The sequence below is a fragment of the Pseudopipra pipra genome, chromosome 26 (assembly GCF_036250125.1).
Source record: "Pseudopipra pipra isolate bDixPip1 chromosome 26, bDixPip1.hap1, whole genome shotgun sequence".
NCBI lineage: Eukaryota > Metazoa > Chordata > Aves > Passeriformes > Pipridae > Pseudopipra > Pseudopipra pipra.
Window position 1 is genome coordinate 5,968,781 of NC_087574.1, and position 27,740 is coordinate 5,996,520.

The 27,740-nt window shown below is 55.8% G+C and overlaps 3 protein-coding genes across 4 annotated transcripts in view; 1 reads left to right on the plus strand and 2 right to left on the minus strand.

The window, feature by feature from the left end:
• The first annotated feature begins 1,189 nt into the window (after positions 1-1,189).
• UBE2Z (ubiquitin conjugating enzyme E2 Z) lies at positions 1,190-11,835 on the plus strand. Its single transcript, XM_064636562.1, has 7 exons — positions 1,190-1,555; positions 3,430-3,502; positions 6,092-6,279; positions 8,093-8,204; positions 8,740-8,852; positions 9,298-9,388; positions 11,342-11,835. The coding sequence occupies exons 1-7, from the start codon at positions 1,224-1,226 to the stop codon at positions 11,510-11,512; spliced, it is 1,080 nt and encodes a 359-aa protein (XP_064492632.1). The 5' UTR covers positions 1,190-1,223; the 3' UTR covers positions 11,513-11,835.
• Positions 11,836-13,890: 2,055 nt separating this feature from the next.
• The window catches only part of SNF8 (SNF8 subunit of ESCRT-II), a 104,618-nt gene continuing 90,768 nt past the window's right edge, over positions 13,891-27,740 (minus strand). Inside the window, exons 1-8 of one of the 2 annotated variants that reach the window (XM_064636571.1) lie at positions 17,124-17,207; positions 16,454-16,504; positions 16,149-16,287; positions 15,769-15,873; positions 15,402-15,474; positions 14,990-15,131; positions 14,767-14,841; positions 13,891-14,132 (exon numbers count right to left, since the gene is read on the minus strand). In XM_064636571.1, coding sequence (XP_064492641.1) covers positions 13,995-14,132; positions 14,767-14,841; positions 14,990-15,131; positions 15,402-15,474; positions 15,769-15,873; positions 16,149-16,287; positions 16,454-16,504; positions 17,124-17,177 — 777 coding nt within the window. In that variant the 5' untranslated portion in view covers positions 17,178-17,207 and the 3' untranslated portion in view covers positions 13,891-13,994. Of the gene's footprint in view, positions 14,133-14,766; positions 14,842-14,989; positions 15,132-15,401; positions 15,475-15,768; positions 15,874-16,148; positions 16,288-16,453; positions 16,507-17,123; positions 17,208-27,740 lie in introns of those variants that run through there. The other variant, XM_064636572.1, reaches the window with a different exon arrangement.
• GIP (gastric inhibitory polypeptide) lies at positions 17,726-25,092 on the minus strand. Its single transcript, XM_064636588.1, has 6 exons — positions 25,068-25,092; positions 23,139-23,272; positions 21,607-21,753; positions 21,206-21,337; positions 18,981-19,073; positions 17,726-17,990 (listed from the first exon to the last, which is right to left on the minus strand). The coding sequence occupies exons 2-6, from the start codon at positions 23,216-23,218 to the stop codon at positions 17,981-17,983; spliced, it is 462 nt and encodes a 153-aa protein (XP_064492658.1). The 5' UTR covers positions 23,219-23,272; positions 25,068-25,092; the 3' UTR covers positions 17,726-17,980.

A 27,740-nucleotide genomic window follows, 5' to 3' on the forward strand; every position in this document is an offset into this window, starting at 1 on the left:
GATCCTGGGAATAAATGTGTAACCCTAAAGCAGGGATCCCCTGCCTTGGCAATCTTCCCAGGGTGTCCATAGGTTGTAGCTGGCACCCAAAACTTGCTGCCCTGGGAAAACAACACTGTTGCTGGGGCTGCCTTAGTTACATTTAAACTCCCTTACTCTATGGAACTGGATAAACAACTCCTTGGATCCCTGGAAAGCGAAAAGTGACCTTGGAGCTGGGATTGCTCCCCCAGCACATCGTTGCTGTTCATCCCAGGGTGGTTCTGGGCAGCTCTGGGGGGGGTTGGAGGAGTGGGATGGTCCTGCAGGGACCACGGGCACAGCTGCTGGGTTCCTATGAGCTGGAAAACCAGCTTTCCCCCCTCTCCTAGCCCTTTGATCCAGCTGTTTTCCAGCCCTGAGGCTGCTGGGTTGGGGATCTGAACCCTTGGGAGCTGCCTGATCCCACGGCTGCTCCTTGCCCGGAGCTCAGACCCTTCCCTGGGGTGTTTTCCCAGCCTGTCTGTCACAGCAGCCGCTTCCCTAAAGGGTCTCAGTCTCTTCTCCCGAGTAACAGGATGAGAGGAAAGAGCCAGGGGAGGTTTGGATTGGATATTGGAAAAGAATTCTTCATGGAAAGGGTGTCCAGGCGTTGGAACCAAGTGGTGGAGTCACCATCGCCGGAGGGATTTAAAAAACCCGTGGATGTGGCACTTGGGGACGTGGGTTAGTGGACTCGGCAGTGCTGGGGGAATGGCTGGACACAGTGATCTTAGAATCATGGAACATCCTGTGCTGGGAGGGACCCACAGGGATCATCCCGTCCAGCTCCTGGCCCTGCTCAGGACCCCCCAAAATCCCACCCTGTGCCTGAGAGCGTTGTCCAAGCCCTCCTTGAGCTCTGGCAGCCTTGTAGCCGTGACCACTGCCCTGAGGAGTGAGACCTTAGAGGTCTTTCCCAACCTGACTGTTTCCATGACTCCAGGATTCCATAAACCCCCTTTCCCACCCCAAAAAACCCCCCAAACCCTCCTTTCTCCCTCCACCCCTTGAGACCTCCACCACACCAGGGGGCGCCATGTCAAGGAAACACCAAGGCTCGCAACGAGGCGGCGCTGCGGGAGAGCCGCTCTGTCTCGCTCTCTATGGTCCGCCGGGGGCGTGGGGCGTGGGCGGTGCGGGGCCGCTCTGGCCGCGCGCCTCGGTGGTGCGGAGTCCCGGAAGCGGCGCGGGCCGAGGCCGCAATGGCGGAGAGCCCGGCGGCCGAGGACGCGGCCCCGGCCCCGGCCGCGGTGCTGGGGGCGGGCGGCGGCGGCGGCAGCGCCTCGCCGAGCGCCGCCGGCTCCGCGGGCACCCCCGGCGTCTTCATCCCCGCCGAGCTCTGGGCGGCCGCGGGTTTCGGCGCCGCCGCCGCGCCCGGCACCGGCGTGGCCCCCGCGAGCGGCGGGGCCCCGATGGCGGCGGCGGCGGCGGCGGGGGCCGCGCTCCTCACGCACTCGGCCTTCTGGGACCCCACGGTCAGCGGGGACTGGGACAGCGAGAGGCCCAGCCCGGCCTGCCTGCTGCGGATCAAACGGTGAGCGGGGCCCGGCACCGGGGGGGCTCCGGGGCCCGGAGCCGCCGGGCACGGAGCGAGGCTCGCGTGTGGAGGAGACGTTCGGCTCGTCCCCTCGGGGGGGTAACGGTCCCCTTGGGCCGCACCGGACCGTCACCGGCCGGCCTGGAGAGCCGGGATCGGCTCCCGGTGTCCCCGGGCTTCCCTAGGAACAGATCCCGGTCCCTCCCTGTGTCCCGGGGCTCTCCTGCAGACAAGCCCTGGTTCTTTCCCTGTGTCCCGGGGCTCTCCTGCAGACAAGCCCTGGTTCTTTCCGTGTGTCCCAGGGCTATCCTGAGGACAAGTCCCGGTCCCTCCTTGTGTCCCAGGGTTTCCCTGGGAACAGACCGCGGTCCGTCCCTGTGTCCCAGGGCTCTCCAGGGCACACACTCCAGTCCCCACCATGCCCTGGAATCGCAGAATCCCACACGGGTTTGGGTTGGAAGGGACCTTAAAGCCCATCCAGTGCCACCCCCTGCCATGGGCAGGGACACCTTCCACTCTCCCAGGTTGCTCCAAGCCCTGTCCAACTTGGCCTTGGACCTCCCGGGATTCCTGGCCTGGAATCTCCTCTCCCGGGTGTTTGGGATTTCGTGGGTCTCACCCCTGCCAGCCCGGGGGTCCCTCTGTGCCACCCCCTGGGGTCTCTGTCAGCTGCCCTGGGGGGGTTGGCAGCAGAGCTCCTAATCCTGCCCTGGGGATCCCTGGCAGCTCCTGGGAGGTGCTGTTACATTTGGGAGGGGAACAGATTTTTTGGCTCCCTGGTGGCCAAGTTAAAATATTCACAGCAAACCTGCCCTTCACCCTCCTCCTTCCTGCCAGTGCCCACCCCTGGGGCTGCCCTGACCCTCCCAGGGCTCCCCTGGATCAACCTGTGGATCCCCTTTGCCAGAAGGAGCAGGAAGGTCTGGTGTTGTTGGAAAGGCTGGCGCTGATTCAACAAGTCCTTCCTCTTCCCTCAGAGCAGGAATTGCTGCCTGCCAGGCTCTTGCTCATCCTCGTTCTGGAGCTTGGAGAATGTCTCCCAAAGATGGCTCCAGATTTTTGGGCAGTTTCCAACCCAGAGCAGGCAGGGAGGGGAGAGGCTTCTCCTGCTGCTCTCACCCTCCTCACCTTGAAACCTCCCCGAGCTCTGGTCCCTTCCCAGATGGGAAGGAAGGTCGAGTGGGAGCTTGTCCTGAAGCTCAGCACAGCTCTGATTACAGGAGGGAGGGTTTGGGTGATGGAATTCAGCAGTTTGTCTGTCAGCTGCACGGGGTTGTAGGTGATTTGTTGGGTTTTGGTTCATTTTGGGCTGAGTTCTTGGAGAAGGGGGGCTGTTGGGATCAGCTTGGGGGTGTGTTGCACCCTGACTGCTCTGGGACCTTCTGCCTGATCCATTAACCCCAAAGGGCTCAGAGCAAAACATTCCCAGAAGTGGTTGAGTCATGGTTTGGGAAAACAAATGAGTGAGCACAGAAAGGGATCCTGTAAATGGTCTGGGTGTGAAGAGGGAAAACCTCAGGAGGGAGAGGTTATCCCTTAAATAACAAACCTCACCTCACAGGACTTGAAAACAGCTCCCTGGGGGGGGATTTCTGGCTGGAGTTTGACGTGCTGGAGGTGATCTGGGGTAAAACACAAGTTAATCAAGGTGTGCTGGTTCAGTGATTGCTGCTCCTGAAATGCCTCAGCGATTTTTGGGGATAAATTGAAGGAACTCATCCAGAAAACTGTCAGAGCCAAGGGAAAACCATCTGTCTCCTTACAAATGACAAGTTTCCACCTTCAAAGTCTGTCCCTTGGCACCTGTGCAGGGGTTTGTCACCCAGAGCCACCGAGGGACACCTTGACTAATCCCTCTTTCCTTCCCTCAGGGACATCATGTCCATTTACAAGGAGCCACCCCCGGGAATGTTCGTTGTGCCTGATCCCCACGACATGACCAAGGTGAGAGCTTTGGAGCTGGGTCAGCTCCCTGCTGCTCTGGGTGTTGTGTCCATGGCTGCTGGGAGGGGTTCCCCAGTGGAACATTCCCTTGGTGTTCTGGGAGGAGTCGGGGTGAGCCTTGCAGGAGCACAGGGCTCCAGTTTTCCTGGTGCCACTGGGATGGGATGCATTCAAATGGGAGGAGGCTCCCAAGGAGACTGGCTCTGTGCAGAGGGGCCATCCTGGTGGGCTGAGGAGATTCCATGGATAACCCAGCTCTGCTTTGGTGGACACTGGGGGTGCTGATCCAGCTTGTTTCATCCCACTGATGCTTGAAAGCAATGAGTGGAACATCCCAAAGAAGGGAGAGCTCTGTGGAAAACCGGTGGCTCTGGGGGGGCTTCTCAGAGCAGCTGGAAATCAGAGTGTCCATTGGTGACAGAAAGGGCTGGAGTGGCTGTGATCTGCCCCAGGAGCCTGGAAATGGGAATTGCTGGGAGCTACAGGGAAATGTGGATTGCTGGGATAGACTCTGGAGCTGCCTGCCAGGGTCCCACGGGCTCCTCTGGGGACAGGCCTGGCCACAGCCTCCCTCTCCTGCCCTCGTTCTGCCCCTCCAGGCTCTCAGGGTTTTCCAGAACTGGGAATTCCTGGAATTCCCAGTCAGCTGGGAGGCAGGAGTTGCTCCAACCTCTTGATCCAGTGTGGTTTTGGTGGTGCTGCCCTTTCTCCAGCCAGTGTTCCCTGGGCTCTGGGGGCTGGGAGAGGCTCCTTTGGTTTGCCCTGTCCTGCACTTCTCCCACCCCCCCAAATTCCCCCCGTGGGAGAATTAGAGCCCCTGGGAGTTTGGAGGGAGCACAAAGGGAGTGTCTGGGCACAGGCAGCTCCCCCCTGGGGCACTTCCCTGCAGGGAGTGCCAAAATACCCCACACAGAAAGGTGGGTTTGTGGAATTCCAGCCTCGGGGCCTTGAACCAAAATCCTGGGGAGGGAAGAGGATCATTAGCTTGGATCACTGGGGGAGGAAAGCTTCCTTAATAGCCCAAGGGGAATGGATTTCCTGGTATACAATCTGGGATCTTGGAGGGTAATTAGCAGAGGCAGAATAGGGTCTTAATTTCAGATCCTGGCAGAGGAAGTCGAGCGATTGGTTTTGACAAGACCAAATCAGCAGGAGAACAGAAAGCTGAGGAATGCTCCAGTTTTGGCAGAAATTCTGAATTTATTTTTTTTTTCTTTCTAAAATTAGATTTATTTTTTTTTTCATATTTGAAATATTTCTGGTGGGGTTTTTTTTTAAGCCCAGCTTAGCACCTGAGCTGTGGTTCTGTGTGGTTTGGGGTGGAGAGGCCTGGGCTCATCCTTCCCCCCGGGGGGGGACTCCACCTTTCTGCTCTGCTCTGGTGAGGCCCCACCTGGAGTTCTGCACCCAGCTCTGGGCTCCCAACACAACAAAGAACTTGGAGCTGTTGGAGCAAGTCCAGAGGATCCCTGGGCTGGAGCCCCCCTGCTCTGGAGCAGGGCTGGGAGCTGAGGGTGTTCAGTCTGGAGAAGAGAAGGCTCTGGGGAGACCTGAGAGCCCCTTCCAGGGCCTAAAGCAGCTCCAGGAGAGCTGGAGAGGGACTGGGGATAGAGGGACAGGACAAGGGGGAATGGGTTTAAACCGAGACAGAATTGGTTTAGCTGGGATACTGGGAAGGAATTCTCCTCTGGGAGGATGGGGAGGGGCTGGAACGGGTTTCCCAGAGAAGCTGTGGCTGCCCCTGGATCTCTGGAAGTGTCCAAGGCCGGGTTGGATGGGGCTGGGAGCAACCTGGGATGGTGGAAGGTGTGGATGGGTCTGAGGGGGGTGGGACAACGTGGTTGGGACAGTGTGGCAGTGGTTGGGACAGTGTGGCAGTGGTTGGGACACGATGGAAGTGGTTGGGACACTGTGGCAGTGGTTGGGACAGTGTGGCAGTGGTTGGGACACCATGGAAATGGTTGGGACACCATGGAAATGGTCGGGACAGGTGGAAGTGGTTGGGACACCATGGAAATGGTCGGGACACATGGCAGTGGTTGGGACACCATGGAAGTGTTTGGGACACCATGGAAGTGGTCGGGACACCATGGAAGTGGTTGGGACACATGGAAGTGGTCGGGACAGGTGGCAGTGGTTGGGACAGCATGGAAGTGGTTGGGACACCATGGAAGTGGTTGGGACACCATGGAAATGGTCGGGACACCATGGCAGTGGTCGGGACACCATGGCAGTGGTCGGGACACCATGGATGTGGTTGGGACACCATGGAAATGGTTGGGACACCATGGCAGTGGTCGGGACACCATGGAAATGGTCGGGACACCATGGAAGTGTTTGGGACACCATGGAAGTGGTCGGGACACCATGGAAGTGGTCGGGACACCATGGAAGTGGTTGGGACACCATGGAAGTGGTCGGGCCACGTGGCAGTGGTTGGGACGCCATGGAAATGGTTGGGACGCCATGGAAGTGGTTGGGACACCATGGAAGTGGTTGGGACACCATGGAAGTGGTTGGGACACCATGGAAGTGGTCGGGCCGCGGTGGCAGCGGACGTGGAGCGCAAGCCGGGCTTTTGTTTTGCAGATTCATGCATTGATCACAGGCCCATTTGACACGCCTTATGAAGGGGGTTTCTTCTTGTTCCTGTTTCGCTGTCCTCCAGATTATCCCATCCACCCACCCCGGGTCAAACTGATGACAACGGGAAATAACACAGTGAGGTTTAACCCCAACTTCTACCGCAATGGGAAAGTCTGCCTGAGTATTCTGGGGTAAGAGGAGACTTTGGCTCTTTTCCTGGCACTCAGGAGGTGGCTGCGGGCCCTGTTCTGCCTCGTGCTCCCTCTCTGCCCCTCGGGCCCCGGTCCTGCCCCCACACTTGTGCTTGGGTGCATCTTTATGCTTCTGTGGAGTCGTGTGCAGAGTCAGAGCCATAAAGCAGCACAAATCCCTCTCCTGAAATAAGGGTTTCACTTGCCTTTAAAAGCACCTGAGAATGGAGAGAGCCAAGCACAAAATTCAGGGGATTTTGCTGCTTTTTCTCCTGCTTCCCCTTGCAAACCCTCTGACCAAACACTGCACTCCTTTGCTTTTGCACTTTCCAGCCTGGTCCTTAATGTTGTTTAAATGTAGGTTTTTGTGGGTTTAATTTCCTCTCTCCGTATGGGCTTAAAAATAAATAAATAAAACAAATTGGAAAAAAAAAAAAAAGCTGCTAAGAACTTCCTTGAGAGCCATTTGACTGCTCTGGGCTTCCACCTCCACTGAGGCTGTGGGGCTGAGCTGTGGGTGGGATGAGTTAAAAGCACAGCTCCTGTGCTGCCTGTTCCAACAGGCTCCACTGCTGCAAATCCTTGTTCCTCACCTGCTGGAGTTTTAAACACGGGAAAATCCTGGTGGAATGAAGAGCTTCCCAGAGAAACTGTGGCTGCCCCATCCCTGGAAGTGTCCAAGGCCAGGGTTAGGTGGAACTTGGAGCAGCCTGGGCTGGTGGGAGGTGTCCCTGCCCATGGCAGGGGGTGGAATGAGACGGAGCTTGAAGGTCTCTTCCCAGCCAAGCCATTCCAAGGGGCAGCAACAGCTGGATGTGATCACCCCCCAGGAATCTGAGTCCTGGTGGGGCTGTAAAGCTGCCTTTCCTGGGATGGTTCCAGCAGTGCTGTGGCTGTGCCCCAGAGCTGGTCCCAGCAGCTGATGGGTCCTGGCAGGGAGATGGATCCTGCTGGGAAACACCTTCCTGATCCACGAGCTGGATGCCAACAGCTGCCAGTGGCCAGGACATGCAGGGCATGCCCCTGTTTGAGGGGCCTGGATGCCCAGCAGCTCCCCCAGCAGCTCCCCCAGCAGCTGCCCTGTGGCTCCTGCAATGGGAGCTGCAGCAGGAAAGGTGAATTATTGAAGAGTGAACAAAGAGCCTGGGCCCGAGCAGGGTGGGAAGCACGGAGGGAGCCGCGAATAAAAGGATTTAGGAAGAGGATATGTGGGTCAGCACATCCTCCCTGAGCTCTCAGGGAGGCAGGGCTGGAGCTGGAGCTGGGATATCAAGGGCAAGCAGCAGAACAGCTTTTTCTGCTGCTGCTGTTCAGTGCAAAGGGTTTTGCTGCCCCGTGTGTGAGACGAGCACCTCCCTCCCCTGAGCTCGTGCTTTTGGGGCAGTGCTGGTGCTGGGGGGCTGCAGGGCTGCAGGAGTGATGGGCCTGGTCGAGTCTGGAAGATCAGATTTCAGTTCTTAGGAGTTATTCCTGACCTCAGACAGTGCTGGTAGCTTGGGTTGCTCCAGGCTGCTGAGTGGGGTGACAGCCAGAGCTTCAGAATTCCCTGTTACTTCCCTGTGATTCCTGTGTCTGTTAGTGGAGTGAGGTTTGTCAGCCTTGTGGTGCTCATTTAGCTGAGAGAACAAGCTACTTTGACCCTGAAAACTTTCTCAGTGTCCAGTGCTGTTCTACCTGTGGCAGCTCTTTCTGCTCCTGTGCCTTTCTCTGGGGTCCAGGTGTGGTTTGTGAGCGTTGCTGGTGCAGGGATGGTGCTCCCTGATCCACTCCTGCCTGGGTCATTAATTGCTGCTTTTCTGTTTTGCTGCCCCAGCACCTGGACCGGGCCTGCCTGGAGCCCAGCTCAGAGTATCTCCTCAGTCCTCATCTCCATCCAGTCCCTGATGACTGAGAACCCTTATCACAACGAGCCCGGCTTCGAGCAGGTGAGACTTGGAGCTGGAGCTTCCCTCCACCCCTCGCTCCTGGTGGCAAATCCCATGCTGGAACTGGGATCAGGAGGAGGTGAGGTGGCTTGGCTCTTTCCCAGCTCGAGCTGGAGGGGGAGTACAAGCCAGCTCTGAAGCAGAGGCTGCTGAGCTCACCTGAGTGTGAGGGAAGGGAAGAACATGAGTTGCTGGGGACATGGGATGGCTCTTCCTTTCCCTGCTACACCACTCCTGGAATGGCTTCCCTGGGCCATATTGTCTTGCAGGAACCAAACTGCTCAGGTTTTCCTGGTCTCCTGGAGGGGGGCAGCTTTCTGTGCCAACTTTTTCACTGCAATTGTCTCCACCTCGTGCGAGTCCAGGGCTCTGGGGGCACATCAGCCCCTGCCAGCTCTTCCTGTGCTCTGTGAATCAGCTCAGCAGCACAGAGCTGTTGGGGGTTCATGCACCAGGGCAGCTTGGCAGGCCCAGGAGGGAGAGATGAAGAGCCCCTGCAGAGGTTTGGGCTCACTGGCCTGAACTGTGTTGGCAGGAGAGGCACCCTGGGGACAGCAAGAACTACAACGAGTGCATTCGGCACGAGACCATCCGGGTGGCAGTGTGTGACATGCTGGAAGGGAAGTGTCCCTGTCCCGAGCCTTTAAGGTATGGAAAAGAGCAGAAGTGTGGGGGGGAAGCAGGATAAACTGTTCCTGAGATCCTGGGAGCTGCTCTGCCTGGCCCAGCCAAGGTTTTGCCCCCCTGCAGTGGGTGGCTGGTCCGGGTGGTGCCCAGGAGCTGTGCCAGGACAAAGGCCTGTTACTGAGCACAATGGCTGCATCCTCTGGCTTGGGTTTGGGAATAAATGGGCCTTGTCCTCTGGGGAAAAAAAATCCTGGAGGGAGGAGGGTACAGCTGTTGTGGAAACACGTGCAGCATCCCTTCAGCTGCAGGGCTCTGCAGTTCCTTGGCTCTGTCCTGCCTGTCTGTGCCCTCTGAGGGACACACAGGGTGTCCCAGACAACTCCAGGAACTGGAACCAGTGGGATGGGGTGACCCTGGGTGATGTGACTGTTGTTGTGTTGATTGTTTGCCCTCTGCTTGCATTCAGGGGTGTCATGGAGAAGTCCTTCATGGAATACTACGACTTCTACGAAGGGGTGTGTAAAGAGAGGCTGTACCTCCAGGGACAAACCATGCAGGTGAGTGCCAGCCAGTTCCCCTGGTGCCAAGGGGCTGGGGTTGGTGACAGAGCACAGTGTGCAGCACCAGAGGTGGATCTGGGAGGTCTGTACTCCAACTTTGAACCAACCATGGAACTGAGACCTGAGGGGCTCCTGTGGGTGCAGCACTGCCATCCCCCAATGCAGAGGGCACACACAAAATATCTCCCAGGCTGTCAGATTTCTGAGGGCTGGGCCTGAGGTGCTCTCCAGGCAAGCAGGTGCTGCTTTCAGCCCTGGCAGTGGCACAGTTTGCTCTCCCCTGGTGCAGTTTGCTTTCACATCCAGGTTATCCAGAGCTGGTGGCAGCTGAACTCCAGTGCAGCCTTTTCTTGCTGGGTCACTGCTAGAGTTTCTCTTTTTCTGAGGCTCCTTTGCTCAGGCAGCAGATGAGACCTTCTCTCTGCCACTCCTTGTTCTGTCAGAGGAGGTGCAGAGTGGCTGAGGGAGGAACAGGGACCATACAACAGACACATCCAGACAGGTGGAATCCAGGAGCTCCTTTCTGCAGGGAAGGAGACTTTACAGACCACATTGCCAAGCTGTTTGCATATGAACAGATGTGTCTTCCTCCCTCATCCACCACCTCTCCTCTGACTCATTGAGAAATCCCACTGCTAAGGAAAGATGGAGGTGGTTGATTTAATGATCTCGTGTCTCCGAGCCCTTTTTTCCCCTCTCAGTGCTGTGTAATTCATAAACTGGAAGCACTCCCAAAGCAGGAGAGTTATGTTTGGAGTGAGAGATTCCCCTGAGGAGTGCCTGTGCTCGACTTAGAGCTGCAGGGAGTAGTGAGCTGAGGGTGTGGTGCAGTTTGGTGACATGAGGGTTGTCTGGTGTGGCCCCCTCTGGTTTCTCCTTGCAGGAGCTCAGTGCTCTCCCCAGGCTCTGAGAGGATCCCTGAGTCGTGCTCAGTTCCCAGAGGGGATGGTGCCATGCCTGGTTTTCTGCTCACTTGTAAACAGTAGCACAGGAAGCCTGAAAACAAGGTGCTGGAGAGATGATATCATTGTTTTCATGAGTATTTGAAATGAAGTCACCCCAGGCTCAGTATCAGTTGAGTCCTTGCCAGATGTGCTGTTTTGTTAATTCTGGGGCCACATGTTGGCTTGTACCAAAGATTCCCATCAGATAGGACAGCACAAACCCCACCAGCACCTCATCTAACCCTGGCAACGTGTCTTTGACCTGGGACGGGCATAAAAGCAGCAAATGTTAAATAACCTTCAAAGACTTTGTGCCCCTGACTTGGCTACAGCTCAGCTGGGGCCTTGATTTCGGGTGGGAATGGTGATGCTTTTCATTTGGATGGGCTCTGTAGCACTAATTTGACATGTGGTGAAGTCTTTGGCCTCTGGATTTTAGAGACTTAGATTTGTGGTGTTTTCCCTGGACCAAATCTTTGAGACAATCTCCTTCCCTGAGGCTGGCAGTGGAAATCCAGCCCGTGTCTGCTCGGCCTTTCGTCTGGTTTGAAGTTTTGCTCGGGTTTGTAACGCCCCCCAAACAGAAAATATCTAAAAAATACATTAAAAAAATCAAAAAATATTAAAACATCATCACCTCTGCCACGACAGGGAGGGGATGGGATGGGATTTGACCCTGAATTCTTGGACTGTTTATGCACAGTTATTACACAGCTGGAATAGCCCTTGCCAGAGGGCTGATGGGCTGTGTTAACGGGCTCATCCCTGCTTTTCTTTCAGGATCCTTTCGGTGAAAAGGACCATTTTTATGCACAGTTATTACACAGCTGGAATAGCCCTTGCCAGAGGGACGATGGGCTGTGTTAATGGGCTCATCCTTGCTTTTCTTTCAGGATCCTTTGGGTGAAAAGGACCATTTTTATGCACAATTATTACACAGCTGGAATAGCCCTTGCCAGAGGGACAATGGGCTGTGTTAATGGACTCATCCCCGCTTTTCTTTCAGGATCCCTTCGGTGAGAAGCGAGGCCACTTTGACTACCAGTCGCTGCTGGTGCGTTTGCAGGGGATCCGGCAGAGGGTGCAGGAGAAGCACCAGCAGGAGCCGCCGGAGATGGACTCAGAGAGCAGCTCCTCCGAGACAGAGACGGACCCGCAGGGCTGCTCCAAAGCTTAGGGGGGGCTGCTCTGCCCACAGCCCTGACAGACTCCACCACCCACCCACTGCCAGAGCAGGGACACAGGGGACCCCCTGCCCCCTCACTGCTCTGGGAGACGCTGACTGAGGGGACTCCAGGCTGGACAGAGCCCAGCTGTGCCAGGCTGCTCCCGAAGGTACTCCCTGCGCTAGAGAAGCCGCAGCATGTGGCACCAGGTTGTTTTGTTTTGGAAACACCTACACTGGTTGTTTGAGGTTTTTTTTTTTTTTTTGTTTTGTTTTGTTTTGTTTTTTTTTTTTTCCCCCTCCATTTGATTAAAGAATGAGATCTAGACTGCAAACCCTTGGCAGCTTCTCTGTTCCTAGACAGTGAGCCCTTCCCCCGGGGCTGAACGTGGAGCTGTGGCTGTGGAGGAGCTTCCACCAGTCCAGGGTGTGGCCAGGTGAAACCTCTGGGGCAGGTGGAGCCTCTCTGCTCCGTGGAGCCCAGCTACCTTGATGTCTTTCTCCTAGGCAGACCAAAGATAAAGAGCAGTGGTGGAGTTTGGGCTCCTTTCTGAAAGCTTTACTCAAGCCCTGGGTGGCTTTTGAAACTCCAGGTGCAAAGGGGCAGGTGGGGAGTGGAAGCTGCAGGGATCTGTGAGTGGAGTGCAGGATTGGCCATCCTGGCATTTTTGGGGAAGGGAGGATGAGAAACTTGTTGGTCAGAGATGGGGGGGAAGCACTTACAAACCAGTCTAGTTTGTGTATTATTTTTTTAAGGTGTTGATTTGAATTTAGCATTCTGGAAGTATTTCATTCGTGTTTCCTCACCTGAAGTTCTCTGCTTTCCACCTCTCCAGTGGGTGTCACATTTTATTTTCCTCCCATCTTCCTCCTGCCACCTCCCTCCCTGCTGCTCCCTTGGTCCATCAGGTGGAACTGCTGGAAATGGAATAAGGGGCGACTCCTGGCTGGAGTTCTGTGGAGGTGGACGCCTTGTTACGGACAAATTCCTTTGCCAAACTTGGCTGAGTGTTGGAAACCTTTGACACTCGAGTGTATGTGAGTGTTTCAGAGAGCAGGTTTCTCCTGTGAGTGAAGGCCACCCTCTTGGAGAGGTGTCTGCTGGCTGTGCCATTCCCTCCAACGTGTTCAGTGGGTGAGAAACCCACTTTCTCCAGGTAGTGGAGCCTGGGGAGGATTGAATGGAGCAGAGTTTTGTTGATAAGGAGCTTATGATATTTTTTTTTTTTTAATTATTTGTATGGGAGCTTTGATAGAAAGCTAAGCACGAAGTTGCACATTGTCCTGGGCCCTCTCCCAGTTTCCTTAAACACCTTCCCACCAGTTTGGCCCCGTTGCAGGTTCCTGGTGGTGGTGGGAGAACTTCCAGCACCAGCACAGCGAGGCAGTGCCCCTGTGCCACGGGATCCTTCCCAGCCTTTGTGACTGATCCCAGCTCTCACGGCCCTCAGAGCCCTGCACTCTGCAGAGCTGAAAGGTGGGAACCTTTCTGAATTAAGGGGTTGTTTAACAACCAGAGAAATTTGGTTTTCCCCCTTTAGCAAACCCCCCTGGGTGGTGATTTAGACTGAGAATGTTCCCTGGAGGGAAAGCTGAGCTGACATAGGACTCGCTGAGCGGGGGGTGAAGGAAGTGGGGTCCCCCTGGGGTGAGTTTTGGGTCTCCTGAGAGGTCTGGCAGCACCTCCCCCTGTAAATGTGACGTTGTTTGTCCCTCAGTCCGTGGTGGGGGAGCTGTGGCTCTGCTGCCTGCCCGGGGCAGGGCTGGCTCTGCCCTGTGTGGTGCATGTGGTGTGACCATCACCCCTGCAAGGGAACGAGAAAATGCCTTACTGTGGACACTGCTCACCCACCTCGCATGTGCTGTAAGAGAAGTATTAGTTTTCTAGCTCTGATGTTCTGTCCTGCCATTTCTGAATGTCTCCATTTCCAAGTGACAATCCTCAATGACTGCTCTAGGCAGAGATGTTTTAGCAACAGATTTTTAGACCTAACTGAGTTGAAAATATATGCACAAGAGTCACTCTAAGATACCTTGTTTATATACTATTGTACATAAGATTCTTTTCTCTTTTTTTTTCTTTTTTTTTTTTTTTCTTTTTTTTTTTTTTTTTTTGTGCAATAAAGTTTGTTTTGGCAGAATGGAGCCTGTGGTGATTCCTTAGAGGAACAACAACCAACCAACCAACAACTCCTTCCCAGAGCAGAGCTACACAAGAGCTTCCCCACTTCTTTAGCCAGAATCCCATTTGCATCCTTTAAGACTCCAGATAATTTTCCTCTTGCTGTGACATTTAGTTTCCAGTAGCAAGTGGCATTTCCACCCCCAGCCAGGGAGCAGATGCAGAGGTAAGCCAGCAGGAGTGAATCCTAGAAGATTTTCAAGGTAGACACTTTTTACAAAAGCCTTTTATTTCAAGTCCACTGTCCCTGTGTTTCAGGTGATATGCAAAGAACCTCCCGAGGATTCTAGACAGGCACAGAACAGGGAGCAGTCAAGGAATTGCCTCCTTGGCTTCCTCTGGAGTGATTTCCTGAGAGTACAGCTCTGTAAAGAGAGCAGGGAGCCAGTACTGAGGTTCTTCTGGTGCCTGCTCATCCAGCCAGGCCATTCCTTCCTTCAGCAAGTGTTCCTGTGCAAACAGAGCAGAAACTGTGAGTGACACAATGGCTCAGGGGGCATTCCCAGGAGAGCCCAACCCCACGTTTATCTCAGGGAAGGGAGGGGGCAGAACTTGGGATGGGATCATTTTTACTCAACTTGACCGGGAGAAATATAGTCCAGACATCTTCCTGTGTTCCTGAGCTCACAAAATTGTACTGACTTCAAAGATTCCCAGAGGGCAGGGTTAGGTGGGATACTGGGAAGGAGGGTGGGGAGGCCCTGGCACAGGCTGCCCAGAGAAGCTGTGGCTGCCCCTGGATCCCTGGAAGTGTCCAAGGCCAGGCTGGATGGAACCTGGAGAACTTGGGGTAGTGGAAGGTGTCCCTGCCCATGGCAGGGGGTGGCACTGGATGGGCTTTGAGGTCCCTCCCAACCCAACCCATGCCATGAAATCAATGGAGCCATGGGAATATCTGCAGCTTCTGGGATTCTGCTGTCCCCAGTCCGTGTGTGCACAGGGTGTGCTCTGCCTTTGGAATTCCAGCAGCTCAGGATCCCTGGGCATCCCTGGTGCTGCATTCCCACCCAGTGTGTGCCCCAGGGCTGCAGGAACAGCCCCTCTGGCCCTGAGCTCCCCTGGCACACGAGGCCTCCCCACGTACCAGCACTTGCTTTGCACGTTCCGCCTCCCACTTCAGGCTGGACTTGATCTCACTGACTGTCACAAAGCCCTTTTTCTGGGGAAAAAAAAAGAGTTAAAGCACTGTCAGCTTCGAGCCAAGACTTAAATCCTTAGTTTAGCAGAGTGGGGACAGTTTTGCCTGCAGGTCTAAGCCCAGTTCCCTGCCAGGGAAGCCCCAGGGGTGTGTAAAGCTGGCCTGGTACCTCTGCCAGCTGCAGGACAACCGTGTGGTCCATGTTCAGCTCCGCTGGCACAGACTGGATCAGAAACGTTCCACCAACAGGGATAATCCCAAAGCCATTCCCCAAGACCTTCAGCTTCTTGATGGCCCGGAGGAGATCGTCCCTGAGGAGCAGAGGTCAGTTAGAGCCCCTGGACCTGCCCCCACAGACCTGGGAATGAGGGAGACTCCAGCAGGAGCCAGGAGCTGTCAGCTCAAGGCAACAGTCTTGAGCCTCAGGGCTCCCAGAGAAAACCATTTCAGGCAGCAGCAGGGTGCTAAGTCATTAACTCTGAATCACATGGAAGTCAAATTTGGAGTCCCCAAACCAGTCACCCCCTTTTCTTCCCCAAACCCTGCTTGATGCCCCTTCCCTGGGACATGCAGACACTCACTGGCTGACATCCTGAGCAAACTTCCCTCTCCCCTTCAGCACTTGCTGGTGAAGTTCTTCCAGTGTTATCAGCCCTGGGAGGCAACAGGAGGGGACAGCAAAACATCACTCATGGCAACAAAACTACTGCAGAGAGAGCAGCCAGGGCTCCTTGGTGCTTTGCCAGAGCCCCCCAGTGTCTGTTCATTGTTCCCACTGGGAAGCCCTGGGGGGACAATGACCCAGCCTTGTTCCCAGGCTTCCTCCTCCCACAAAATGTGGGAGTTCCACTGGCTCTGCTTCAGCCCATCCCTGGTCTCAGATTGCCCTTTTGGAGTGAAGTGCTCCTGGTTAGTGGTGTCTCCCAGGAAGCAGAGTGGGATCCTCACCTCCATTCCTGTGTTTCAGAGCCAAACAAACTTCAATGATCTGCACTCCCAGCTCGTAGTAAAAGTCTCCAACTCCCAACATCTCCGACCAGAATCCTTTACCAGCTGGGAGGGGAGAGAGGGAAAAGGGGTTGGAACACTGGGAAAAACATCCTTCTCATTGTGAAGCAGGCAGCTCACAAACCCCACTGGGAGGACTGGGATTTTGGTTATCTCCCCCCCTTTTCCCCCACCCAAAGGTGCATCCCAGCAATTTCCAAGCCCCAGGAATCAAAGCACCAGCAGTTTTCCTCGAGGACAAACTTTTCCCCAGCTCCACCACGAGCTGTTTGGGAAGAGTGAGATGAGTCCTGCCCTTCAGCCCAGGGCCTGCTGCTCACATGCCAAGGGATCCACCCCGATGGTGGCACACATGTCCTGGAACTGCACCCGGAACTCGGGGTTCTTCCGGATCTCCTGCTTGTGTTTGCTGGCAAACTCCTCCAGGTTGGTCTTAAACATGTCCAGCTGCTTGGACATCTGCAAGGGAGTCGAGGAGAGCACTGAGAACAAACCAGGAGCAGAGAGCACTGGGGATAAGACGAGGCACTGGGCACGGAAAATGCCCTGGGCACGGCTGGAGAAGGGGACGGGGGGACAAGCCCAGGGCAGGGGGGATCTCCCCAGGGCAGGGGGGATCTCCCACCTGGGCCAGCTGGTCTTCGGCCAGGACCGTCCCTCGCTCCTTGTACTTGGCCTGCAGAGGGAGAACAGGGTGAGGGACACGGTGCTGAGGGTGGGAGGGAGCTGTTCCTGAGGGATGGAGGAACCAGGGGGATGCAGGGCCCAGGGGAGGCTCAGGGCACCCTGTTAGAGCAGGGATGGGGAGCCAGGCGAGGATGGGGGTGGCCCCACACAGGGCTGGGGGGGCTGGACCCCCTCACATGGCCCCAGTGGAGCCTGGCAGAGCCCCCACCCGAGACTGGGGGTCCCGAACCTCCTCCCACGGTACCAGAAGAGCCTGGCAGCTCCTGACCCCCCTCACGGGGCACCAGTGGACCCTGGCAGCTCCCCCTACCCCAAATTAGGGGCTCTGGCAGTTCCTTACCCCAAATTAGGGGCTCTGGCTGCTCCCCCCACCCCGGACTGTGACCCCTGACCCCCCTCCCACGGCCCCGATGGACCCCGGCAGCTCCCCTTGCCCCGACCCAGGGGCTCTGACAGCTCCCCCCACACCGGGCTCCCTGACCCCCCTCCCACGGCCCCGGTGTGTCTCGGTGCCCCCGCCCCGCTCCGCGCCTGTCCCGCCGCCCCCGGGCCCGACACCCCCTCGCCACCGCTGTGCCCCCCGTCCCCGTCCCGTGTCCCGCCCTGACCTCGGCCAGTTTCCTCTTGGCGATCGCCCCCGCGCCCACCCCCCGCCGGTGCATGGCGGCCCCGCCGCGCCCGTGACGGCATCGCCCCGCGACAGTGACGTCACCGCGGCGCGACAGTGACGGCACCGCGGGAGGGACAGGGCGGGACACGCCCCGGACACACCCCCGGACACACCCCCGGACACACCCCGGACACACCCCAGACACACCCCAGACACACCCCCGGGGACCGGCGGGGCTGGGGGGCTGCGCGGGGCGGGCGTGAGGGGGGCGATGAGGGCTCGGGGGGGTCTGAGGGGGGTCTGAGGGGTCAGGGAGGGTCTGAGGGGGGTCTGAGGGGCTCAGGGGGTCTAAGGTGGGGTCTGAGGGGCTCAGGGGGGGCTCTGAGGGGCTCAGGGGGGGCTCTGAGGGGCTCGGGGGGGTTCTGAGGGGCTCAGCGGGGGCTCTGAGTGGCTCAGCCGTGTGTGGTGAGCCCCTGGCCCAGGTTGCCCAGAGAAGCTGTGGCTGCCCCATCCCTGGGAGTGCCCAAGGCCAGGCTGGACGGGGCTCGGAGCAGCCTGGGCTGGTGGGAGGTGTCCCTGCCCATGGATGAGCTTTGAGGATCTGTGATTCCATGACATTTATTGAGCAATTCAGTGATATTTTATAGCCCATCCCCACATCGAGTGTCTCCAAATCTCATTTGAGCTCCAAATTAAAAACTCTTTGTTGCATGAATAAAAATAAAACCACGTTCACAGAGCAGGGTGGGTGCAAGAAATCCTCCTCCTCTTCCTCCTCCTCCTCCTCTTCCTCCTCCTCCTCCTTCTCGTGTGTCTGACTGGATGGAGAAGGAATTCCTGGGGAGAGCCCTGGAGTTATGCAGCTCTAACAAAGCAGAAATGGGAAAGAAAAGCGTCAATTCCTGTGGAACTGCACCTGATTTCTTTTGCTTCCTGTAGGGAATGAGGCATCATTTGCTCCCTTCTGAACCAGGCAGCCCCCTCTGCAGATCCATTCTGACAGCCAGATGTGTGTCCAAATTAGTATCTAACAGTAAATTTGGGGGGAAATCAGCGACTGGGCAGGGGAGAGAGATGTAAATAAGTGTTTGTTTTCCTGCAGGACTCAGCAGTGCCTCCTTTGCCCTGGGAGCTGCTGCCCCTCAGCTCCCACTGGCTGGGATTGTCCACAGCCCAGAGCTGCCCCTTGTTCCCAACCTGCCTTTACCCAGGGCCAGTTCAGCCCTTTTTGTCCCTGTGCCACCTTTCACCATCGGCACAAACAGCTCTTTCCTCACCCTGTTTTTGGGGATGGTGCCTTTTTCTCTCCCATCTTATCCCTCCCCAGTCCCTCGAGCCTCCTTGTCCCTGCACCTTCTGCACCCCAATTCCTTGGGTTTCTCTCAGAATTCCCTTCCCAGGGACGTGAAATACAGGGGAAAAGTATTTCCCATGGGTTGCCTGACGAACACCTCCCCTTTTCCCATCAAAAAGCAGGGAAGAGGCTTTTCTATCCCTCTTTCCCTGGGCAGGAACGGCTGGAAATTTGCCTTCCCCCAGTTTTGGGGTGGGAGTTGCCTGAAGATGCTTTTGCAGGACGAAATTCTGGCCAGGGCTGTAAAATCTCCACCAAATCACAGAATCCCAGGATGGTCTGGGCTGAGAGGGATCTTAAAGCTCATCCCCCTCCCACCATCCCAGGCTGCTCCAAACCCCCTCCAGCCTGGTCCTGGGCACTTCCAGGGTCGGGGCAGCCAAACTGTGCCATGTGGGCACTCTGGCTGTCCAAAGAACCCCTGAATTCATGGATTGGGCACTGCAGCAGGTATTTCTGGGGACAGGGGATCCGCTGGGAAGGTGTGGAACAGCCACTCACGTGGCCCTGCAGGGCTCAGTCGCCATCAGCCACGTCAGGAACTCGCGGTTCAAAACGTCCCTCAGCCCCTCCGAGTCCTCCAGAGAAGTGAAGCTGCAAAAACATCCACAAAAAACACAGATGAGGGGCCAAACCAAAGAACAAATCCTGTGCTGGGCATCCCTTTCTCCCAATCCCTGCAAGTTCACAGGGAGATTTTATTGTCTTATCTCTCCCACCGGGATAACCCCCCCCCAAAAAAGCTTTAACCCCGCCTTGACACGGGGACATCCCTTGATTTTGGAGGGTTTTGGCTGCTCAGCAGAGTCTCTCGGGCTCGGGCTCGGGGCAGGAACCACCCGGTGACCCCTCCCCGCATCCCAAATCCTCCCCCAAAAGCGGCAGCGGCGCTCCCGGCTCCCAACAAAACATCTTTGTTTCCAGAGGGACTTTCCCCCACCACTTGCATTTCTGTTTATAATTCAGGACATTAAGGAACGCGCCAAAAATTACTTTTTTTTTTAAATGAAACTAATCAAGCTGATTAATCTCGAGCACCAAAGCTTTCCCTTCCCCCTCCTCCCCCCTGCCCCGGAACAGGTTGGACAAACATCTGTCAGGACCAGTTTGATCCTGCCTGGGAGCAGGGGTCAGACCGAGCGACCTCCCCAGATCCCTCAAAGCCCTCGTGCCTTTGATTCGGGATTTTCAGGACGGCTGGCAGCTCCGGGTGTCGGATTTTCCAAGTGCTTGGCCCCAGACACCCCTGTGAACCGCAGCTCTGCTCCTTTCCCCCACCCCGCCGGCCCCAAACCCTCTTTTCTGGCACCGTTTTCATGCAAAGGCTGCAAAAAAACCAACAAACACCCCCAGATTCTTGTTCTGGGCGACTGTCCCATGACTCCCCGTAGTTAAAAATCCCATTTTTTTCCCCAGAAAACACCAGGATTGTGCCTGAAAAAGTGAGCTATGTGTTTTAAGTGCTTCTCCCCCCCCCTTTCTTGCCACCATTTCAGGACTCAGCAGCCTCAGCCTGTTGGTTTTTATAAAACCCCTCCACGCTGAAGAAATTCCGTGTCCCCTCAGCCATTTATTGGTGGATTTTTTAAACACAGAAACTGCCCAAGAGCAGATTTTTTCCCCTCCAGGTTCGGGTCTAATTTGCTTTTTGAACATTTGTGGCACGAGCCAGCCCAGTGCCAGGCTGTGGATCTGCTGGCACAGCCCAGAGCTGCTGAGACCCACCAGCTCCCAGCCAGAGGGTTGGAAAAACACGGGATGAGCTTTAGGAGCACCCAGAGCTCCACCTGGGCTCCCTCACCTCGCCCAGAGGAACCTGTTTGCAGCCAGCTCATCCCCAATCCTGCACCGGGATCCTCACCACTGCCAGGTGATTAAATCTTTGAGAACGTTGGAGGAGGATTAAAAACGTTGTTAATAACGTAACAGTGATGGTGTGCGTGTAACCATTAAGGTGATTACATCTTGGAAGTATTTTAAGGTGATTACAGCTTAAAAAAAACCCAAATAAAATCTGTGCCCTTTCTGGGTTCACTCGGATCAGGAATAAGCTGGGAAATTCCTCCTGGAATCTCTCCTGCCTGGTTTCATGTTTAGCTGGCAGATTTTTTTTCCCTCTAAAAGCAGCAATAGAAGGACAAAAATAATTTGTTTTCTCTTTTCAAACGAACTTGATCAACACTCTGAGAGTGTGAACGAGTGGGGCTGGTTTTGTTTGTTTGGGTTTTTTTCTCCTGTGGGGCGATTTGATCAAATCAAAACATTTGGTGGAAATGTACCAGTTTCACCTCATTTTAATCGAGGAATTTGCTTTCCAGAGGGCTTTGTTTTGAGCAGGTCAAAGCCCTTCGTTTTGGCTTCTCCACCCCCTCGGGGCTGGGATGTTCGAGGGGCAGATTTTTGCCCCAGCCCTGCCAAAAATCCCTGCTCTGACCTCTGACGAGCCTGTGCTGACATTTGCAGAACAAGACAACCCCAATCCTCCACAGAACGTTTTTCCTTTTGTATTTTGTGAGAAATTTCAAAATCGGGCTTTTTTTTTTTTTTCTTTCTTTTTTTTGCTCTGCTCTTTTCCTCAGGAGATGGAGCAGCAAAATATGGAATTTCCTTTCCAGACCAAAATCCTCCCATTTCCCTGCGTGTCACCGTCATTCCCAAACCTCTGAACACCCGGACACCTCATCCCTCCCTGATCCCGACTCTCCCTCTCTGCTCCCCGCCCTCACCTCTGGTTTCCCTTGGCTTTCAGAATCCAGGTGAGGAAATCTTTGGCTTCGTGGCTGCCCAGGTCCATCCTCTGCCCGCCCTCAGCTGGTACCCGGGGCTCGGCTTCCCTCTTGTACTGCTCCACGATGTTGCTGCGGAGTCCGAACGGGAACAGATCAGCCCGAAATGCCACAAGAGGGTGCCAAAATGTCGCTTTTCCACAAATCCCAGCTCCCTCCCACCCCATCTGCCAGGCGGGTTGGGACAGGGAGGGAGGCAGCGACAGATCAGAAACGTTCCTGCCGCTTCGGAGGGACGAAAAGAAAACCAACCGCCCGGAGAACCCAAGGAAAGCATCCTCGGCCCTGCGCCCTCCGGCTGGAATTTGGGATGGGGGAGCACTGCAAGTCCGAGCACTTACTCGCTTTTCTTCTCCCTCCTGGCCAGCAGCCACTCCACGAAGTTCTTCTTGAGCATGTTGTCCATGGTGCGGCTGTAGTCGCTCGCCAGGGTGGCCTCGGAGTAGCGTCTCTGCAGCGGTCGGGCAGCGGGAACCCTCAGGCTGGCACTGGGAGGAGAGCCCGGGCACAGACACTGTCAGTCCTGCTCTGGGCACACAGTGAGTCCTGCTCTGGGCACACAGGGAGTCCTGCTCTGGGCACAGGGAGTGAATTCTGCTCTGGGGGCACAGTGAGTCCTGCTCTGGGCACACAGTGAGTCCTGCTCTGGGCACAGGGAGTGAATTCTGCTCTGGGCACAGTGAGTCCTGCTCTGGGCACACAGTGAGTCCTGCTCTGGGCACAGGGAGTCCTGCTCTGGGCACACAGGGAGTGAGTCCTGCTCTGGTCACACAGTGAGTCCTGCTCTGGGCACAGGGAGTGAATTCTGCTCTGGGGGCACAGTGAGTCCTGCTCTGGGGGCACAGTGAGTCCTGCTCTGGGCACACAGGGAGTGAGTCCTGCTCTGGGCACACAGTGAGTCCTGCTCTGAGCCAAGGTGCTCCCCGGGCGGGCTGGGGTTGGGTCACACACTCCCCGCGATCCCCGAGGGTTTGGGGGCCACTTTTCCCCTTTCTCCTGGTCCAGGTGGCCGTTCCCACCCCGGGGAGGGGCCGGGATGCCCCTCATCCATTTTTCATCCAATTCCAGCTGGGATTTGACAGCTCAGGAGAACACGGGCTCTGGGTGTTTGCTGCTGCTCTGGAATCAGGGTGGATTTCCCGATTCGCTCACCCCTGAGCTGAGGCACCGGCTGGGCTCGGGATCCCTCCTCCCCTCCAGCAGGAAAGTTCCCCCGTGGCCTCGAGGGGCTCCCAGGGAATGGCAGGAGACAGGGATGACCCCGAGACCAGCACGGACAGAGCTGCTGGCCAGTGAGCAAAGGATTTCAGGGCTGATCCATTTTAGAGCCGTTCTCTGGGATTGCAGCAATTCCTGCTGCTCTAAAACGGAGGTTTTTAGGTCTAACAAGGAGGGGTTTTAGATCTTTTTGGGTGATAGTTGGAAATTTTCTATCAGGAGTCAGGGAAAGGGAGGGAAAGTCTTTGTTGTCTACCTGCTTTATGTACCTGGTCACGACTTCAGAAGCTTCCAAGAACTGGGTGCCCTCTGGCCCCACTCACGGGAGGTGATTACATCTTGTTCTTGTTCTCAGACAACCTTTCTCTCCCTGGTTGACTTCCAGCTTGTTCCTCCCAACCCACAGCCATGAAATTTGTAGGGAAAACATGGGAGTTCCTGGCTCTGGCTCAAAGGCTCAGGGCTTTAGTTTGATCTCCCCCTTATCTCTTGCTCATCTCTGTACCCGGGATGTCTCTGATCCCAGATCCAGGACTCGTGTTCTCACCTACTCACCAAGATGCCAATGGAAAGAGTCCATTTGCCTGCAGAGGAGCTGGAAAAGGCTCAAAACACACCAGGAGCTTTCCAAAACCCTTGGAAGAGTGTTACTCACCCCGAGACATTCTCTTCCATCAAAACAAAGCCCAGGGAGGCGACGAGCAGAGAGAGAACCTTGAAGGACTTGAAGGACATTTTCCTGGAGGGTTTCTCTGTCCCAGAGCAGAGGGAGATCCCGGTGTCCAGCCCCTGGAACACACACGAGGGACAGGGATGGGGGGTGGCTGAGCACGTGCCTGTGCTTGTAAACGTGTCCCCTCAGCCCTCGAGCTTCCAGCAGCCTCCTCCAGCCTCCTCCAGCCTCCTCCAGCCTCCCAACCCCTCTCCTGCCCTTCCCAGCCCAATCCCTCTTTCCTTCCCTCCGCTTTGCCTTTGAGCGTCGCTGCCCTAAATTTTATTGTGCCCATCAGATCCCCAGTGGGTCCCACATTCCCGGGGGAAGGGCTTTGTCCTGCCCCGTGTTTCCAAGCTGACCCCGTGGGGACCTCACTCTGCTCTCGGGGGCGGCTCAGCCCCGAGCCCGGGAATGGGAATGTCCCTTGGATCAGGGAATTCGGCAGCAAGGACACCCTGCTCTTCCCATCCCGCCCTCCCAGGGCTCTGGGAGCCTGATCTAGTTCCTGGGGGGGGTTTCTGTTAGGATGGATAATACCTCGTGTAGGGACTGAGCATCAGTTCTGAAAAACACCCCACGGGCAGTGACAGGAGCAGATCCCAAGATTTATTGGTTTCAAGCTGCTCCTTGTCCTCGTGTCCACAGTCCCACAGCCCTCGGACACCTGAGCTCCTTTAATTGCTATTCCAGCCCTGCCAATCCCCCACAAAAACGGGTTTGGTCCTGGCTCAGGGATGGTTTGGTTGTCCCTCACCTCACCTTTGTTATATTTATTTATGGAGAAGAGGAGCTGCTGTTAACGGGGATAACGACCCCGGGAAAGGTCCGGAGCAGAACTCCCATCTCCCACCCCTCAGTCATTCATTCACACACGGCAGAACTTTATTCCTCTGGGTAGTTATTTGTTCTCTTCCAACAGCCCAATTACGGTTTTGGAGAGAACAAGAGTTTGCAAGTTTGGATGTTTTTGTTGTAATTTCGGCGTTTCTGTTTTTTTTTTTTATCTCTGGAAAAATCGGGACATTTTTACAAATGTTTTCAGCCCTTCCTATTAAGTGAGAAAAACACTAAAGGAGTTACATTATCTTGGATACATCGGGTTCCTCTCAAAAGCAAGGTGTAACACTCTAAACACCGGCAAACCCCCCTGATTTCTTAGAGCCAAAGAAACAGAAGACAAGCAGTTATTGAGTAACAAACACTGACCCAGAGCAGAAACAAGTTTGGTTACACAAAAAACTGAGGGGTATTTTTATAAGAGCAGGGGAAAAAAATTAATGATTAAATAACTGACGTTTCCCCTCTTATTTTTCTTTTCATTTCACATCTCAGTGATACAACTGAGGGTGTAATGATGGACCTGAAAATATCGAAGCTGTGCCAGAACAGGGCAGTTGTTTATGGAACCAGGAGAGGGAACGTGTGGTAGCCCTGATTTTGGGGAAGGGCAGAACTCCTTCCCTGCAGGATTTACCCAAACATTTCCATGAACTGTTGGAAAACCGTTCTGGGTGAATCTGTGGACACCCCCCCGGAGCAGCCGAGCTCTGCCTGCCCTGCCTGCTGCCAGCTCCCCGGGATCCCTGCCCTGCTTTCACCCCAGGATTTCGTTCCTCCCCAAAAAGAGGGGGATCTTTACAACCCCCAGGTCTCCCAGTCCCCTGTGTGAAGCCACCTGCTGTGGGAAAAGCGTCATCCCTGATTTAGCCAGAGCTGGGAGGTCCCCAGAGCGACTCCAAAGCGATTCTTTCTCCCTTTTCCCTGCGCAGGCACAACCCCAGCCTCTTATTTGCCATTTTCTCCCCTGGAAGAACCATTTCCCTTTGCAGCCCAACGCATCCCAAGAGAGGCAGACACGGAATTCCTTACCTTCCTCCCTCTGTGGAGCTCCCAGAGGATTCCAGGTGCCGAGGAGAGCCTTTGGGGTGTTTATATACCCTCAGCTGGGCAGGACAAACCCACTTCCAGGGGGTGAACAGGAAATCCAGCCCCTAATCAGAGCAATTCCGACCCACTTAGAGCTGCTTCATTGGGTCCATTGACCTCCAGAGCAGGGAAATAACCTTTTAAAATATGTTTACATTAATGGCAATTAAACCATTATGTATCACAACCCAGTTATATCACAAAATCAGCACTGGGAGCATAATGCACTGCTTTTAATTCCACGTAGCAACTCCCTCCATGGTAAAACCTCCCTTAATTTCCATCTTTTGCCACAGAGAAACCCAACCTGCTGCTTCTTTTTCTTACAGGAGGGAAGAACTCTGCTAAAATCACTGGGTCCCACCACTGTTATTTTTGTCACCCTCAAGCCCAGGGGTCTGAAACTCCCCAGATCCGACATCTGCTCCCCAAAATGTGAGCTCCAAGAGGGGAACACTTGGGATGGAGAGCAGCAGGGAGGAAAGCAGTAGGAACTAGGGAGGCAGCCCTGGGTGATGGGCTGGAGGGTGGTGGGTGAGGGGGTGGAGGGTGGTGGGTGAGGGGGTGGAGGGTGGAGGGTGGTGGGAGCAGCCAGACCTGAGCCCCCGGGGGGTTTTCCTGCCCGGAAAACGATGGAGCTTCCCGGGGATCCGCAGCTGTGGGGACACGGGTCAGCAGGGCCACCCCCTCCCCTGCCCCTGCACAGCTGGAGCCAGGGCAGCAGCTGCTCTGCAGATGTGGGCTGTGCCAGCGGAGCACGGGGGGAAATCCACTTCCAGCAGCTCTGCTGGGATTCCCTGCCCAGGGAAACGTTATCCCGGGGTCAGAGCTGAGGAGACAGCCCGGGGTCAGACCTGCCTCGCTCCCCCTGCAGCTCTCTGGGAGGGCTGGACCCATCTTAGCACGTGAGTCCTGGCTTGGGGCTGCCACCAGGTGTGTCCCTGCTGCTGTGGGATCCCAGCCCACCCTGCTGCTGAAGGAGCAGGACAGGATTCCTCGGGTTTGCTCCAGCCTGACCCCCAATCCCAGGTGTGTCCCTGCTGCTGTGGGATCCCACCCTGCTGCTGAAGGAGCAGGACAGGATTCCTCGGGTTTGCTCCAGCCTGACCCCCAATCCCAGCTCTGCTCCCGTCGCTCCCGCAGCGAGCGGTGCCCGTGGCTGCCTGTGCTGGCTCCCAGAGCACAGCCCCAGCCCCAGCCCTGCTCCTGGAGCAGCCCAAACTTTTGGAGGAGGTTATCCAAGTTACAACCTTCCCCTCGGGTCTGCCAGCCTTGTTTTCCCGGAGCTGCTCGGAGCGTTCACCCCGCGCTCCCGGAGGAGGAGGAGGAGGGACGTGTGGATCCTCCCAGGTTTGTGCTGGCTCAGCTGCATCAGGGATTTGGGTGGGAAAGAAGAAGGGTTTCTACTCGACAGGGCTGAGCAAGAGGCAATTCCTCAGTGGAACTGCAGTAATGGTGGCAAAACAAATGTTGGTGGCTTCGGTGTGGGAGAGGGTTTTGTGGAGACACAACCCCGGTGGATCTTGTCCCGAAATCCAACGGGATGAGCTTCGTGTCTCCACAGAAACTCTGCCCACTTTCCACTTTCCTTCTAAAAAGTGAGGGGTTTATCTCTTTTGGGACAGAATATCAGACAGAGACTGGTTTCAACCCCTGTATTCCTGCCCCGGGAGAGCTGGGAATGATCCCCCTGCGGCTCTCCCGGCACTGGCAGAGCCCAGCTCCCCCTGCTCCACGGTTACACAGCTCCCAGCCTCTCCAGCAGAACTCCTGCACCAATATTGCACCCAGATAAAGGCTCAGAAGGGTGTTATTAGTGTAGATTAAGAGTCCAGAGCTATTAGGGAGTAATTACTACTTTCACAGCAACTACTTAACCCGTGGCTTAGTCCTTCAGCCACCAGACACGAGCCAGGGGCTGCAAAAGCTTTTCATCCAGGCAGGAGCGTCGTGCCTGCAATAAATGGTGCCCTGGAACAGCTACAAGTGACCAATTTGCACTCCTGGCACAATTGCTAATCAATAAAATGGATTACCCTGATATCTTTATTGTATGTGTTCTGGGTCCTTCCCTCCCAGCCAACCCCCGGACCTGGTTTCCCCGAGGTGCAGCCTGTTTGTTTGCCTCTCAGGAAGTGCCTCTGCCGGGTTGTAAAGTCAACAGGGTGAAAGAAATACCCAGCAGCATTAAATGCTGACCTGGGCTCTGCAGCTGTGGCTGTGCCAGGGCAGCTGCTGGTGCTGGGGCAGCGGCTCCACCCCGAGCAGGAGCTCCAGAGGTTTTGATTTCAGACAAAAAAACCCCCAGACAGGCGGAATTTGGTTCCAAAGGCAGGTGTGTGTGTGATTTCCAGGGCTGGATGTCTCAGTGCTGAACCTCCCTGTGCCCCTCCAGCCCTGGGACGTGCAGGGGTGACAAGTGCTGCCCTCGGAAAGGGCCACGTGTCCGTGTCCCCGCTGCTTCCCCGGGATAACCGGGGGTTCTCCCCATGGATGATCCAACCCCTGCTCTCCCCCAGCCTCAGCCCATCCCAGCACAGCAGCACAACCCTCCTGGCACTGGCTGTGCTCTGCTGCCTTCCCACGTCATTCCCGAGCTTCAGCTGGATCCAGGTG

Excerpts from the sequence above, each read along its gene's own strand:
- UBE2Z (XM_064636562.1), top strand. The coding sequence starts at position 1,224 with ATGGCGGAGAGCCCGGCGGCCGAGGACGCGGCCCCGGCCCCGGCCGCG. Across the intron at positions 3,503-6,091 it reads ATCCCCACGACATGACCAAG|ATTCATGCATTGATCACAGG; the intron begins GTGAGAGCTTTG and ends TTTGTTTTGCAG. Across the intron at positions 8,205-8,739 it reads ACGAGCCCGGCTTCGAGCAG|GAGAGGCACCCTGGGGACAG; the intron begins GTGAGACTTGGA and ends CTGTGTTGGCAG.
- GIP (XM_064636588.1), bottom strand. The coding sequence starts at position 23,218 with ATGTCCTTCAAGTCCTTCAAGGTTCTCTCTCTGCTCGTCGCCTCCCTG. Across the intron at positions 21,754-23,138 it reads ATGGAAGAGAATGTCTCGGG|TGCCAGCCTGAGGGTTCCCG; the intron begins GTGAGTAACACT and ends CTCTCCTCCCAG. Across the intron at positions 21,338-21,606 it reads AGGAGGGAGAAGAAAAGCGA|CAACATCGTGGAGCAGTACA; the intron begins GTAAGTGCTCGG and ends CGGACTCCGCAG.